Here is a 15,874-nt window from a genome sequence, read left to right as displayed (position 1 = left end):
AGCGCAAGAGGTGCGAACGCTCCTGGCCCTTCTCAGGGTACCGAGTGTGGCTCTCATGACCCTTCTCAGGGTAGTGGTAATGGTGTTGTCTCCTGTGGCCCTTCTAAGGGTGGTAGAAGACTGGGCACCTTAGCGCTGGCACGTCGGATGACGCCACTAGGTTCCGTGCGAAGTCGGTCGTCATAGCAATGTTAACTGCTTCGTTCTGTTCAAGCAGATAGAGCTAAGATAGCAAGCTGAGGATTGCGGGTGAAGCTTACTCCCGATTCGATCGATTTCCATAAGGTTGAGATGCAAGCCAAGAATTTCCTTGTGGTTAGAAAATCCGGACGTTTGCTATACTACTAAGGGTGGATTCGACCAAACAAGAGTAAATATTAATCTCAGAATAAATCGTCAGTTTTGACATATTTCCCAGTTATACCAGGAGTAATTAAAAGTTTGGTTGAATCTAAATAATAGTGCAAATCGCACTCGCACATCATACCATATCTATTTTATTCCGTATTATTAGGTTTACTTCAAAAATAAGAGATTTCATTCACAGAACAGGACTTACTACTCATACCAACTGTCAATTAGTGACACCTTTGTTAAAATTCACGCTCTACTTATTGGACATGGATGACCAGCGACAATGGAACTGCTGGAGGCCGTAATTATGGTTGAATGGGACAAATTGAGTGTAAACATTAAATTGATTGTGTGCAGAAGGATTTGCTATGGCGAAGGGTTGCCCATCCACACCATTGTAAATTATAATGATTAAAACTACCACCACTCATTTATAACATTGATGAAATTTTTGTTTCTGGAAAAAACTGGGTTTTTTATGGCGGTGAAACTGTAATCCTGGCTACACAGGAGTTGCAGTGGTGGGAACGAGAGGTGGGAATAGTCCCTTTTTTCTGGAAAACACCTTGAGTGTAAAGAAGGAGTTGGTTAAAAATTCAGTCAATTTTAAAAGCAAATAACTACTTAAGTACTACCTCATGTACTCAGATTCAACGACGCGAAATATTTATGTATTAAAAACTTCTACAGGTTATCCATAACTTAGTGGTCAAAGTAGTCCTCCGGCAAGCGAGAGGTCGTAGGTTGTCGTCCTATCTGAAGCAGTTAAGTTTAGTTATTTCAAAATTAAAATTATTTTTTCAGTTATTTTGGTTGAATGATTTATGATTTTTAGCATAAGTCGCTCTTTAAGTGAAAGGTCGTGGAATTCTCAACTGAGAGGATGTTTTTTTTTCAGATTTTAAAAATTATCAAGATACCTAGTCACAATTTCGTACGAGGACATTAATCTCGGACCCTGTGGGGCACACCATAGCATAGTGGCATAGATAAACTCTTCAACAGCTTATACCTTAATCCTCAAGAAATACAAACAGATAAATAAATAGATAACAGATAGGTAGAAACAAGATAAAATTGAATGAATCACTAGGAATTTAGATGATATTGCATAATGTGAGCAGATAACATTTTAATTTGGTTTATTAGTTTACATAGGTATTTGTCTAAAACCCTATTAAAAAAATCTCATCATACAACTTGCACTGAATTCAATTTTCCTAATGCATGATCGGTATCTCATAATTTTCACATGGTTTTTGACAAGGATAGAGTCAAGTATCTTTTCCAAAATTTTTCATGAACAATTTCACAGAATTTCAAAATATTTTTAACTAAATCATGTCTAGCTTTTCCAAACAATTTTCCGACGTTTTCTCTTCACAAGAACTTTCCTCGGATTTCCACGAATATTCGAAAATTATACCTAATTAATTCGAAGGCGAATAAGTGCAGCCGTTCTCGAGATTTGCGCTTAGCAACACATTTTTTAAATACAAATAAAAATAATTCACAGACCTACCTCATGGCTTCAATACCTTGAACTTGTTATGTAATGCTTAAAGCGTAAGAGTTAGCCAAAATCTAATCCACAACTAAATGTTACCATCTGAAACCAATTTGTTGAGAGCATTGTAGGGTCTAGAACTCTCTGCAATTACTTCAATGGAATAATTCTTCGAAAATTGGCTGGTGGTCGTGACCTCTACCCCCGGGGTTATATATAGAGATCGCAGCATCAAGAGAGTCAGTTCTCGCTACGTTATCGTTGGGCGCGCATCTGGCATTTACTTACTTACGAATTTAAATTTTAAAATGTTCGCTTTTTTCGCGTCAGCTCTGCTAGCGGTCGCTTCGGCCAGCGTTATCCACCAGGGGGGGTGTCCAGAAGTGAAGCCGATTGAAAACTTCAACGTGACAGCGGTGAGTTGGTTTATGAACTTATTTATAGCTAGCTTTTGCCCGCGTCTTCACCCGCGAGAAATTTAGTTTGTCACAGATCGTCATAAATTATGCTTTTGCGTGAAAAAGTAACAAACATGTTAACATCCAGACAGCCACACAAACTTTCGCATTTATAATATTAGTAGGAAGTAGGACTATGTGCCTTTTAAACACTTTGAAAAAGAGGCTGACAATAATAGTGACTTAGTTTCTTGCACTGTTTCTTCTCAGCACCTCTGATCCATTTATATAAATGGACCTTCTGGTCCATTTATTGTCCAAACTCCTGAAGCAGTGGTAGGATTAATACTGGGACGTGTAAAAGTGCTTTTAGAAAGCCAACTTGTAAAAAAATGAGTTTTATGACTTTTAACTAGCTTTTGCTTTTATTATTATAAAGGCGCTAGAGTTGATTGTTTTTAAATAAATAACTTGAAAAAATCGAACTTTTAGGGCGAGAATAAAACTTTTTCAACTTGTTTATTTAAAAATTTAGTTTGAAAAGCGACTCTAATCGCTAAGAATTTTTAATAACGATTGATTGTTTTTACCCGACTGCGCTAGAAGGAGGGTTATTTGGTATTGAATAATAATTTAGACTCCAAAACTATCGGACCGATTTGAAAATTTCTTTCACCATTGGAATCCCACATTATTTCTGATGAACATAGGCGGTACGAAGTTCGCCGGGTCAGCTAGTCAGAAATAATTTTTTTTTTAATCCAGACTGATTATGTCAATATTAGTACTTATTACGGTTTAATATTTTTTGTCAGAAAAACTGTGACTAACTCTTTTATAATGCAAATTGTAGGTATTCGATTGAGTGCACCATGCAGGACTTGTGATCGCAGATTTATCAATTGAAGTCTGACCTTCACGCTGGGTGGCTGTAATCGATTAATCATCAAATTACATCGATTATCCAGTTCACTGGTTGATTTAGTTCCTTTATTACTTCGAATCATCGGTACCATTATTGTCGTTTACGTGCCTATACATTTCTCGAATGTAGTGTAGAGTTTTTATTATGACATGTGTCATAATAAAAACTCTACAATAGGAAATATTATGTATGTATAGAGTAGACAACGTTAAAGCGTCGTACTCGTATACTAGTATTCAAAAGACTTCACAACAAAAATAATGAAGTATTTGTCCATAAAACACAAAACATAGTAATAAAAAAAGGAAAAACAATGGAAATTAGCTCGATTTATATTCTTACGCCCGTATTCACAAACATTACTATGAGGTCTCACAGTGCGCGTGGACGCACAGGGTGACATACGAACCAATCACAGAGCTCTATTCAACGTTGTGCGTTCGATTTGCTGCTTCACTAAAGCAAGCATCGTTTGTGAATACGGGCGTTAATTTTCTTTTCTTTCCACACTGTCAGTGGGAATTAGTTAGGTACAGGTTTTGCCATACAAAACAATTGATAAATAGACCAATAACGCTATCTAGCTAACTCAAATAGCAACTGATAGGGTCTACCCTGCTTCCTGCTGCACCCTGAACTTAGCTATGCGGTGCTGGCACTATAGAAAATGACCACACCCACTTTTCTTGTGATATTGTAAGAGGCGACTAAGCAAGAAATATGCAAACATCAGTTCTTTCCAACTCGTACTGGATATACGGGTGTGGGGATTGTAGGTCTAATCCTCCATTTACCCCTACTAAATTGGAGTCATGATCATGCAGTGACTAAATGACCTGATGATAATGAACTCCTTAGCTGTGTGGTTCTGGCTGAGTTGAATGGAATCATCTCCACTCTTCCCGAGGATGTCTTAAAGGGCGACTAAGGGATCAATATGGCAACATCAGAGCTCCCTTCTGGCCAGCGTGGGAGTGTAGGCCAAATTCTTTATTTACCCCTACTAATTGGAGAGTTGGGTTCCTATAGTGGCTTCTTCTTCGTCACTATACTCTTGCCAGAGTGGTTGTCACACCAGGTCCGGTTGCAAGCCTCACAATCCGTCGCCATTCCTCCCGCACTGCAGCCTTTCTTGTGCACTCGTGGAGTGGACCATTGAGTGCGGTTTTGACCTGGTCAGTCCAGCGCATGGGCGACCTGCCGCGCGCTCTTGTGCCCTCAACCTTCCCCTGCACGACAAGTCGGTCAATAGTGACTATGTGACCTGATGATGATGAAAGTACCCCATAGTCCACCCATAGCGTGATTTGTCAATGAGACAACATAATGCTGTTATCAGTTAGACGTTAAAAGTGACACACGATGATAACTGGATAAGATTTGGGATCGATCCTATGATTACAAACGGTTTATCATCCTAAAAATATCTTACATACCTTATCGATAAGTTTTATGTACTAAAAAAACCTTGTAGGTACTTCTGATGTCATTCTACCCTCCTTTTTTTAACTTTTTTTGTTTTAAATGTTTATTTAATAATTCGGAGATAATAAGACCTAATACTAGTTTACCTTGCTTCAATTAGGTAGTTATTTAATATGTATGTATAATTGTATATGTAGGTAGGTATGTATCCATTCAAAATAATAAATCAACGAATCCAAGAAAAATTGCCAACATATTACACATTGTTAAAAAATCAACTAAACAATAAAAAACATTTATGTAGGTTTCAAGAATTCTCATTTTTACCTTAAACGCTCGCATTACAAACATAATATGAATAATATTTGTACGTAGGAGGTGTGTACGTGGAATCACATAGCAACAACATAAAAAACAAGTTTAACTTCTTCACATTCATACTAATTGAAGCTACATAACTCATACAAGAGATTCAGAAGGTTCATCACAGCATGAAGTTAGTATAATATTTTTTGCTGATCATTATATTTATTTTATTAACCGCTAGATTTTCATGGCCACTTGGGAAAATAAAATAGAATCAGTAGTTCCAGGGTTTTAGTGAGGTATAAACCAATAACTGAAGTGTTCTTACAACTTCTCAAGTAAATAACTTAAGTAGGTAGTCCTAAAAACTCAATTCGATTTCTTAATTAATTATTTCGTTCCTTCAATCGTTTCAAGGATTTCCATAATGACCGGTCCTGCGCTGCCCGCATCCAGGCTCTTCCCGCGACCTTCACCAGGTCGTCGGTCCACTTAGTGGGGGGCCTGCCGCTACGCTTCATCAACTCGAAGTGACACCTCTGCTATTACGTCTATTGTGCCCACATTCTATTGTAGAGCGTTACGTAAATTATTTACGTGTCACTTCATTATTGTGTTGATTTAACGCTGGGCGTTGTGTGTAAATATTTTAGCAGTTTTTTGTAGGAGTCAAAAAACTTGACAATAAGAGTTGAGGAAAACCCACGTCTAAATAATAGTACCTTAACATGATTAACTTAACATGATGGTTAGTTAAAATATTAAACAGGCTGATTGACTGTACTGCTGATGAAAGAGCTGGTGAATTTCTTGGACAATGCATAAGTTTGGTCATACATCGTGGAAATGCAGCCAAGATTTTGGGTACTATTTTTTCATTGGGAAAAATGCTTTGCGCATACCAACTAGCCGATGGAGATGGCCAGTGTGTTATGTGGGACTCATTTTGGACATCCTGTTCAAACCGTTTCGACATCGACATATTTTTTTTATTAAATTGTAGTTTTTATAGATCTAACTATCTATATTATAATTATAAATGCGACAGTAACTCTGTCTGTCTGTCTGTCACGCTTTCACGCCTAATCCACTGAAGCGATTTTGATGAAATTTGGCATAGAGATAGTCTGAGTCCCGGGAAAGGACATAGGATAGTTTTTATCCCGGTTTTTGAAACAGGGACGCGCGCGTTAAATCGTTTAGCTATTCAGTTAATAGACTTATTTAGTTTAATTTATTTACAGTACCAAGGCACATGGTACGAGATCTCCAAGTTCGAGACTCCAGCGGAGAAAGGCGGCAAATGCGGAAAAGCGGAATACACGGTTGACGGAGAGACCGTCAAGGTCAAGAACTCTCACGTCATCAACGGAGTCTTGGCCGTCATTGAGGGAACTGCCAAGTTCGCTGATGACGCCAAAGGCACCGCCAAGTTACTCGTCACCTTGAACTTTGGAGGTAAGATAGATATCATCTTGTACACGTACAAAAGTTTACTCTAAAGACTGATATGAACTTATCTGTAAGATAAACCACGTCTTTAGTTTTAAATAAACAACTTGAAAAAATTTAACTGCCAAATCTCATCCCGTGTCTAAGTAGCTCAGTTGGAAGAGCTTCGCCCGGCAAGCGAAAGGTCGTGGGTTCGACTCCCGCCTTAGGCAGTTCGATTGTTTCAAGTTGTTTATTTAAAATTTAGTTAGATTTACCTATTATATATCATTGCTGCACCCAATTCATCATTAAATGAGTAATAAACGTTATAAAAGGTATCATTAACAACTAATCTCTTGAAATAATTTCCTAAAATTCGACGTCTATCAAGCGGTAATCAGTTAAATATGTTTCGGTTATTTCCCGTTAAATACGTTTTAAGTACCTATTATGTATTCACTTTGTGTAATCAGTATCAGTAGAAACTCTCAATCATAAGAGAAAATAAAATCGAACGGCAGGCATTGACTCTAGTGATTTGAAAAACGTACTCCAATAGCAAAATAAATTTGAGAATAATGACCATGCTGTTTATTTCAAAGCAAAGTCCCCACTGCTGCAACTCCCATGAAGTCAAGATCTACAGCTTTACCGTCAATATTAAACTAGTGAAGGCCTAGTTAGTCCCAGGGGAAAGTTAACCTGGACGGACATACATGACTCTTTTATAATGCGAACAGCTAGTGACTGGAATTCGCTGCCTGCTGCTGTCTTTCCTGAACACTATAATATGGGCCTTTTCAAGGCGATAGTGAATAGGCACTTACAAGGCAGATTATGTATGTACCATCCTGGACTGCATTTTACTTAATACCAGATACGATTGCGGTCAAATAACTGCCTTGTCCTGCATAAAAAAATGCAACTAATTTATCTGAAGAAATGAAGACGAGTTTGAAGCTAAAGGTTCATTTATCTTTTTTTTTACAGAGAAGTCCCAGGAACGTCCCCTGAATGTCGTCGCCACAGACTACACCAACTACGCCATTGCCTACACGTGCAGGAGTGATGAGAAGAAGAGCTCCCACCAAGGTATTGTACATCTTTAAATCTAGTTTAAAACACAGCGTTAGCTTTGCGACATTTATTTTGTACCTCCGTCTACCAGTTAGTAGGGCCGTCGAGCCGACCTATCTCGATTTTCATGCCTGACTGCATGATCATGATGCTCTTTTTTCCTTACTCTTGCTATGAATTTTGGGATTTTATCGGACCCCTTCTAGTGTGAAAAGAGTGAGAGTATCAACTTGAAGGTTACGGGTTTGATTTCCGAAAAAAATTTCCGGAAAATCTTTCTTTTTCGGACGAAAGAAATTCCGTGCTTCGAAGGGTACGTTAAGCCTTCGGTCCGATTGAGCCATGAGAAATAATTCAAAACGATGATTATGAAATAATTTTGAAAATCTGGTTTATTATCATGTATTTATTTAGATATTAACAATTAATGAGTATCGCATTGGAGCAGTTAATTAAATATTCAGTTTTAAAGCCATGAGTGAAGGAGTGAGTGAGTCGCGATTCAGTAGTTTAGTAGCGTTCAATTTAATTGAATACAGGTACAGGATAAAATCACTAAATCATTGATATTGTTGTTTATCAAACTCCTTTTAGCCTAATTTTCGCAAAATAATCCGATCGTAATCTTTTATTGCAATGCAATATGAAACGAACGCCAATAAAGATTAAATTGTATTTCCCAAAACATGCGATACCGCCGGCGCGTTTGATAAATCATAATTGCATAGGCATGTAAGTACCTACTTTGATATTTTTTTATTAAAATGGGCCTTATTTTGTAACCCTTTTGATAAGTTAATTTCCATTGACTGCAAATTCGTCAAGAACTTTAATGAAGTAACATGAGTTTCACTCCAAACTTGAACTTTAAAATAGGTTACGTATTTACGGTTTCTTTTTAAATTGCATAGAAAGAACTCTGCCTAAATCAGCCTTTATTACAAATATATTTGATGTTATTTTTGAATGAATACCCGTCATATTATTTTTTGTACTAATTTAAACGTAGGTTTTCGTTAATTTTATTTGTTTTGCGATGTAGGTGTCTACCTACCTTTGATCCACTTTTCGACAGGTAGGTAATGACGTGTGACGTAGCACAGATAAAAATATTAGTCACGTTGTTTTACATGCGGCTTGATCAAGTCTAGATTACAGATATTTTGGCTTTAAAATGCCTTTATTTTTCTTGGAATCTTTATGGATAGAGCATTTTTTAAAACAAAATAACTGCATCTCACCTGATGGAAAGTAATGATCAGACCAAAAGTTATTGCGAGCTTTGTCCGGGATTCTCAACCACTGAGGAACTGGCTACCTAACCTCCAACTCCCGAAACCTCCTCAACTTCCGAAACACAACAACGCTTTTAAAATAGTTGTTACGACGACAGACTTAGGTATACTTAGGTAGGCATTACGGTAGATAGCCAGGTGGACTTAGAACGAGCTCTACCTATAGCGAGGCTTATGCCCGTTATAACCATCAATCCCTATTTTTTAAGTGACCCCTATGGTGACAAATAACAGGAATTTTGTTAGCATAGGGGTCACTTAAAAATTAGGGATTGATGGTGAAAACGGGCATTAGACTGCTAGTCAAGCTTATGCAAGCTTTATTGCTAGAAGTTGACTTCCGCAAGCTGTCACCACTATGTAAATCTTGCAGTTGGCATGCCACAGCTATTTTTATTGCTAGTTTAAAAATCAAATTTTCTTGTGGCCAATATAGCTATTGTTTTTAAATGTTTGGTTTTATAAATACGGATGTATGTCGTCCGATACTTCTTTGTAATAGATAAGGCGTGATAAGGCCATTGTCCCATCGCATGGTCGCTCCAAATACTTACGGGCTTAAATGATAAGGATTTGAGATGTTGGAATTCGATTATCGATCTTATTACTCATTCTTTTAAGTAGAATTATATAAAATTTGCGCCTGAATTTCAGGTGATATCGGTGTTTTCTCATCGGGCATTGGCAACATTTCGAGTTTTTGGCACCAAATTGCTGTTGTACTGAAAATGTAATCCTTTTAGACCTTCTATAGTAGAAAGACGGAGAAAGCATCGTCAGACCACTTATAGGTAGTAGAAAGATGGAAAACATATTTTTTATAAAACTAAAGAAATAAAGAAAGAAAAAAAGAACATTTAATACGATGAATATCACTTAGTTAAGGACAAAAAAAGTATACGGAAAAAAGACAGAAATAGCACCATAGATATTACAAGGAAATAAAAAGTGAACAGAGCAGAGCCACCCTGTCGCAAAAGCGATGCCCATCGCAATGGGACCCCACTCAGCATATGCCATGGCCCACGGTGAGGAAGGCCACGACGCTAGTAAAAACAACAATGCAGTACTAACCATGTTTACCGTTCTTATCATTACATTACATAACTATGACTAGTATTTTTCTAGTACTATTCGAATTTGATAAGATTGTATCTAAGTGAACCTTCAAAATATCAATACTGTGAAACTAGGATTAAGATAGATATAATATTATGGCTTATCAAACTGTCTTGCTATAAGTATCCGGAAATATTGTGGCGTTATACTATACTTAGATTTTTACAAGGTTATCTATTCCATCGTCAATATCCCTATATAGATAAAAAAAATCTGTGATAGACAAGATTTCACGCGGGTGGAAGTAAAATCAAATCAAAAATATTTTATTCAATTGTGACCACATTTACATGTTTCCTTGTCCTTATCTTTTGGGCCCTACAAGCGCTTCAAGACAAACATAATAATTATGGCAAGTACTGAGAAGATATGCCAGAACAAACTCAGTCACCACTAGTTATTAGGCTAGTTTCAGAAAAATTTTTTTTAGTCCGTCACGTTTAATATCAAAAAATATTGGACACATATATTTTTATTTGTCAATCTAACAAATAATTACATAGTTATGGTGCGTTGAAGTTCCGCGCGACGTCACAAAGTGCGGCACTTTTATGCACTCATTGACGTCACGGGCCTCTTCTTATGAACTTTGGCGCGCTTTATCTTTTTAAATTTTCATTAGTTTGAAAAAGTGAAAAATAAAACTCTTGCTTTTTGACCCAGGAAACATCCCTATTATCTAAAGATTGTCGCTTTCCGTACACTGTTGTTTTAAGCAGGCACTGTGTTAATACCCTCACATCACCTTTACTTTATTAGGTAGGTGCTAAAAAAGCTTAGCAACAATCTAACAGCACTTCGATGCGTATGGGTCTAATCTTATCAGATATCAGCAGGATTATTATTACGTACTCGTACGTGTCTAAATAAAAGTGAATTTCATTAGTATCATACAATTGCACTAAAATATATCGGCCATTCGAGACATGACTGATAGCTTGTTGCTTGCAAATGATCAAACGATAATTATACGTAACCTTCATTATCAGCACAAGTTGCCATTATTTGATGCAAATTCAGAATATTGGTATACCAAAGTTGAAAAATAATTTTCACGTACCTGCTGACGGTGTGGCATTATAAAGCGATTCAACAATAATTTATGCCTATGTTTTGTGCTGATGATGTACCAGTCATCATTACATTAAAAAAAAATATTTAAACGTCGCCTTAAATCGTTAAAATCGTTCTGAACATAACAGAGTTGCCAATGGATTTTCTAATCTTTTTCATACTCGTACTATCATGTGGGTTGTAGTTCATTAATCAATCTGTTATCAGACTTCATTGATCCACCACTTCCGACTGACATGGCTCAATCGCACCAAACGCAACTTAACATAGCTTTGATGCACGGAATCATTAATTGTTGACACAATTTAATGTATTTACCACTAGGAACAATAATAAAATTACTCGTACAAAATGATTTTTCGATTTGTGCATCGCACTTGGGCATCGAACACAGATCCTCTAAATCTATACCAAATCTACCTGTCAACAAACTCTCCCTGAACCAAACTTGACCTTCACTGGCTGAGTTTTTGCTGGCGGTCAAGCTGTATACTACACAGGAGTTGCGAAGTTTAACCTTAATTTCGAACTCCTCTTATAATCTTCTGATTCATTTCGTTGCGCGTCCAATGACAGTTTAACTTTTCCCCGGGACAAACTTGACCTTCAGTGGTTGGGTTTTTATTGGCGTCAAGCTGTAATTCCTGTCTACACAGGAGTTGCAGCGTTTAGAGTAGGCGCACACCGTTGATTTTTAGTTGGCCGATAGTTGTGCCCGATTTCAAATTGTATGAAGAATCGGGCAAATCGAATCGGCGTAGTGTGAGCACTCCCATACATGCCCATACTGATCAACAGCCCGACTAAACTATCGGCCGACGAAAAATCAACGGTGTGCGCCTACTCTTAGAATGAAAGTTGGGATAAGTCCCCATTATAGCAGCCAAAAGACCAAACACTAACTCTTTTGTTTCTCCTCAGAATTCGTGTGGGTGCTCTCCCGAACCAAGGCCCTGGAAGGAGATGCCAAGACCGCCGTAGATGCCTTCTTCGCTAGCAACAAGGACATTGACGCTTCCAAACTGGTGCAGACCGACTTCTCCGAGGAAGCCTGCAAGCACGAGGGAACCAGTACCATCACCGAACCGAACAGCCCAGTCAAGAAGCAATAATGACTTATGGGAATCCAGACGACGGCACATCAAGCCACGCTTGGCATCTTATTTCGTAGCAATAAGTTCTATTTTACAACAAAAAAGTATAGTCTGATGTGCTGTCGCCTGTTCTAAGGCACGGCGAGTGAATTTTGATAATTTGTGGCTTAGAAATAGATATTTGTAGGTAATTATACCCGAAAAATGGTAGGGTCGCTTAAAAGCTTGCTGTGATAAGTTTTTCAGGTCAATTCCATCGTGAGGACTTTTTTGTATTATTTATCTGGAAATACTTTTCTTGAGAATTAATATAACTACAATAAGATATTTAGTCGTAGTTTGTATGAGCAATGCACGAGCAATATAAAACTATCCATTGTTTCGATGTATGTATAAATGTCTATTTTTATCGAACATTTTTAATTCGGAATACTTAGTTTGTAAGTGTCCAATAAATTCTTTAAGTTATCATATTATGTTTTATTTTTAATTATTTTAATCCTTAATACTTACTAATGTTTTAGTTTAATTGAAATGATAAAATTAATCCGCTTTTGTTATCTTCTAAGTTATGTTTCTCGAAAATTGATAATGTTCAATGGGAATAAAACTGAAAAATGAAATATTGAAACATTTTATCGATGTAATAAATTGATTAAGGTATGCCCACTATCCCCGAAGGGCCTAAATAATTTTTGTGAACAGATTTTTTCTTCTTTTCTTTTTTTTATTTATTCCTGTAGGCTGTCTTACCAAATCTGCCAGCTCATTATAGATGAGATAGTTAATAAATTATATTTAATCTAACGCCTTATCGTTATCGAATCATGGAATCATTTTCCTGAATAGATCCAAATAATTTAAGTTCTATTTCATGTTCTAATATTGGGATCCAATGAACTCAGTATTTTCTCTTCTGATTATCATAAATCTTTCTGGATTGAAAGAATCAAAATGTTTTATTTTGCGTGGTCCAAGCAATTCCATATACCTAACCTCCTTTAAAGTGGGGTTAGACGTCTGTTTAAAGCGTCTTGGTTATTTCTAGTAAGTACCTACATACTACCTATTTCGGTAGGTAGTAACACAGGCTCTTTTAGTGTGAGAAAAATATAATTTCAGGCGCTACTAAAGGCATACAAAAGTCAGACACAAAGTTCAGTAAGTATTAAATAAAACGAACACGGAGTTGCCAAATTAAATATTATATCACAGTCCATCAATCACCAAAAGTTGCTTGTGAAGAAATCACTCTCATACTTGTTGGTGAAGGAGCAGCTTGATTCAGAAAAATCCTTGAAAACAAACGACTGTCGGTGTTCGGCCAGTTCCGAGTACTTTGATAGTGCATCTTCCATTTGCTTCAAGACTTCGCCTTGTAGAGCATCTTTGCTTCGGGAGAGTATCCATGTGAACACTGGAAAAAGACAATTGAACATCTTAATTTAGTTAAAAATATTTTTCTTTTTTGCCAGTCTTTTAAATAAGACGACTGAAAATAGAAAATTGTTGGTTTACTGAGCAATGTCGACTCTGAGACAAGTTATTTTTTTGAGTAGACACCATAGTGTTGTGTAGACATTTTTTAAATACCTTCCCGAAGATAACTTTCTGTACGTAGTACATTATTCTGTGGTAATGCTAAAAGATGCTTTGTAATATTTCTATGTATTTCTTTATATCAACTATGGACAAAAGCTTATTACATTCAGTAGGTACAACGTGCAATATTAGTTCAGCCGTAAACATCCTAAGTACCTAACCTACGCACATGCTAAGGACAATTTTACATGTCAATTTGGACTCACTACCATTTCTTGTCTACCAAGTTGCTTAAGGACTACCATTGGGTAGGAAGAAACAATATTACAAGTATTCACCATAGTGCGTCCTTTGCTTCTTTTTCAACGTCTTGCAGGTGTAAGCGATGGCGTAGTGGTCGTAATCCGTCGACAGGATGAAGAACGGGAACTGCAGGACTTTGTCTGAAAAAATAATAGATGTCAACATTAGTAAATAATATTCATAGAGATTTTGACTCTTGTGTCAAAAATGAAGACCGCTAAGAATACAGACTTTCTTGGAATTTATGAATTTTGCTTAATATTCAATCCTGAATTTTGTGTATGAAGTAGTCATATTTTTTTAATGGGTTTTTATACAATGTTTGCCTATTTGTCCCTTAGTCGCCTTTTACGATATTTATCCACATTCACAGTCAGCGAAAAATAGTTCGTGACACCCAAAGTAGACAATAAGCTCTCAACACGTCTTTGTGACGCTTGGAATAAGGTTGTGAATTTCGCCACTTTGGGTGTTGAGAACTGTTTGAGGCTGACTGTGTACCTACTGTAGAGTAGATCAGGGTCACTCCTACTCCTGCTGTGGATGTCGTATTAGGTATCTTTTTTCTATGGTACCTAGTACAATTTTTTTTATCCACAACGAGGGAGCTCTTGGCCTGTATCTCACCTGATGGTAAGTGACGATCAAGCCGAAGGTGGAAGCGAGCTTCACCCGGAATCCTCAACCACGGAGGAACTGGCTATCTTACCTGTAACTGCCGGAACTCAATAATGCTGTTAACATTGTTGTTATGGCGACAGACTTAGGTAAGATGGTGGTAGCTAGCCAGGCGGACTTAGAACAAGCCCTACCACCAACCAAACCGAACAGAAAAATCTGCCCCCACTGGGAATCGAACCCGGGACTTCTGCGTCTGAAGCAGGTGGTCTTACCACTAGACCATAGAGGCGGTTAAAAAATAATATTAATGTAGGTATATTACCTCCATCCTCATGGCTGACGATGAATTTGGCCTTATTGCCAGCATCGAACGTCGGGTCCACTCTAGCGAAGTAGGACTTCTGGGTCCTATTGCCCTGGTCCACATTGACGTAGGTCTCCCTCAAGGTGTACCCCAGGTTGTCTTCTTGGAAGTCCAGGGTCGCACAGTCGTAGATCGATCGGCCGTCGCTGGCATAGCTGGCCACGTTGTACCACACCCCTGAAAACTGGAGAAGAAATATAAAATTAACGGGATTTAACCTACAGTTAATCTTTATACAGCTAATAAAAATATTGAATCCTTTTATCATTTTTCTCGTCACATTGAATCGCATTTGCAACGCTATTATGTCTATATTGTTAAGCACAAAATTGTAGTTGTTACAATACGGCTATTATATGTGTCTCAAAGCGCCGGTAAAACAATGACACATTTATGAAAAACTTTGATAATTGTATGTCCAAACAGAAATGAAGAAATGTTTGATTTGAAAATATTGCTAATTCATACCAAATTAACACTTTTTCTATTAAATCTTTAAATCATAAAGCAGAAACATTACAATGCGTCATGATGACTAATTTAGCAACTTGCTAAAAATTCAATGCCAAGGGCTATAAGCAGTTCAGTGTAAATTAGTGATAAAAGATTCACGATTGTTCGATGAACTTTGTATGTGTTTGGTATAAACATTGATATAGATTTACCTGCTAGAGTACCGAAAAGTAGAGTAATGAAAAATATCTTCACAATGAGAAGAAAATTATGTAGGTACATTAGTTTTTCAAAAATAGAATGCTTCAGTCTCTTCTGTATGGGAATAAAAACATAAATATACGAGTACCTTCAGAATAGCATAAATATAAAAACTAACCTTAGTATAGTCCAAATTCTCCTGCAGTTTCACATTCGGACATTCACCGGGCAGCGTAAACTCTGCCGCAGTCGCTGCGCCCGCGCATAAAGCCAGCAAAAACACGAACATTATACAGTATAATATAAGTATAATTGTTTGGTTTTTTCCCGAATCATGTGTCCAGAACGAATGTGCGATATGAAGTGCGCTCGCGCATCCCAC

The 15,874-nt window shown here is 37.2% G+C and overlaps 2 protein-coding genes across 2 annotated transcripts; one reads left to right on the top strand and one right to left on the bottom strand.

The window, feature by feature from the left end:
* Positions 1–2,096: 2,096 nt before the first annotated feature.
* On the top strand, positions 2,097–12,269 carry LOC135080502 (bilin-binding protein-like). Its single transcript, XM_063975135.1, has 4 exons — positions 2,097–2,277; positions 6,160–6,373; positions 7,340–7,441; positions 11,836–12,269. Exons 1-4 carry the CDS (start codon positions 2,170–2,172, stop codon positions 12,024–12,026), a joined length of 615 nt encoding a protein of 204 aa, XP_063831205.1. The 5' UTR covers positions 2,097–2,169; the 3' UTR covers positions 12,027–12,269.
* A 925-nt stretch (positions 12,270–13,194) lies between these two features.
* On the bottom strand, positions 13,195–15,874 carry LOC135080365 (lopap-like). Its single transcript, XM_063975013.1, has 4 exons — positions 15,671–15,874; positions 14,797–15,022; positions 13,889–13,993; positions 13,195–13,425 (listed from the first exon to the last, which is right to left on the bottom strand). The coding sequence occupies exons 1-4, from the start codon at positions 15,779–15,781 to the stop codon at positions 13,232–13,234; spliced, it is 636 nt and encodes a 211-aa protein (XP_063831083.1). The 5' UTR covers positions 15,782–15,874; the 3' UTR covers positions 13,195–13,231.

Source organism: Ostrinia nubilalis, chromosome 18, assembly GCF_963855985.1.
Source record: "Ostrinia nubilalis chromosome 18, ilOstNubi1.1, whole genome shotgun sequence".
Taxonomy (NCBI): Eukaryota; Metazoa; Arthropoda; class Insecta; order Lepidoptera; family Crambidae; genus Ostrinia; species Ostrinia nubilalis.
Note: the sequence above shows the minus strand (reverse complement) of the source record. Positions and strands in the feature narration are given on the sequence as shown.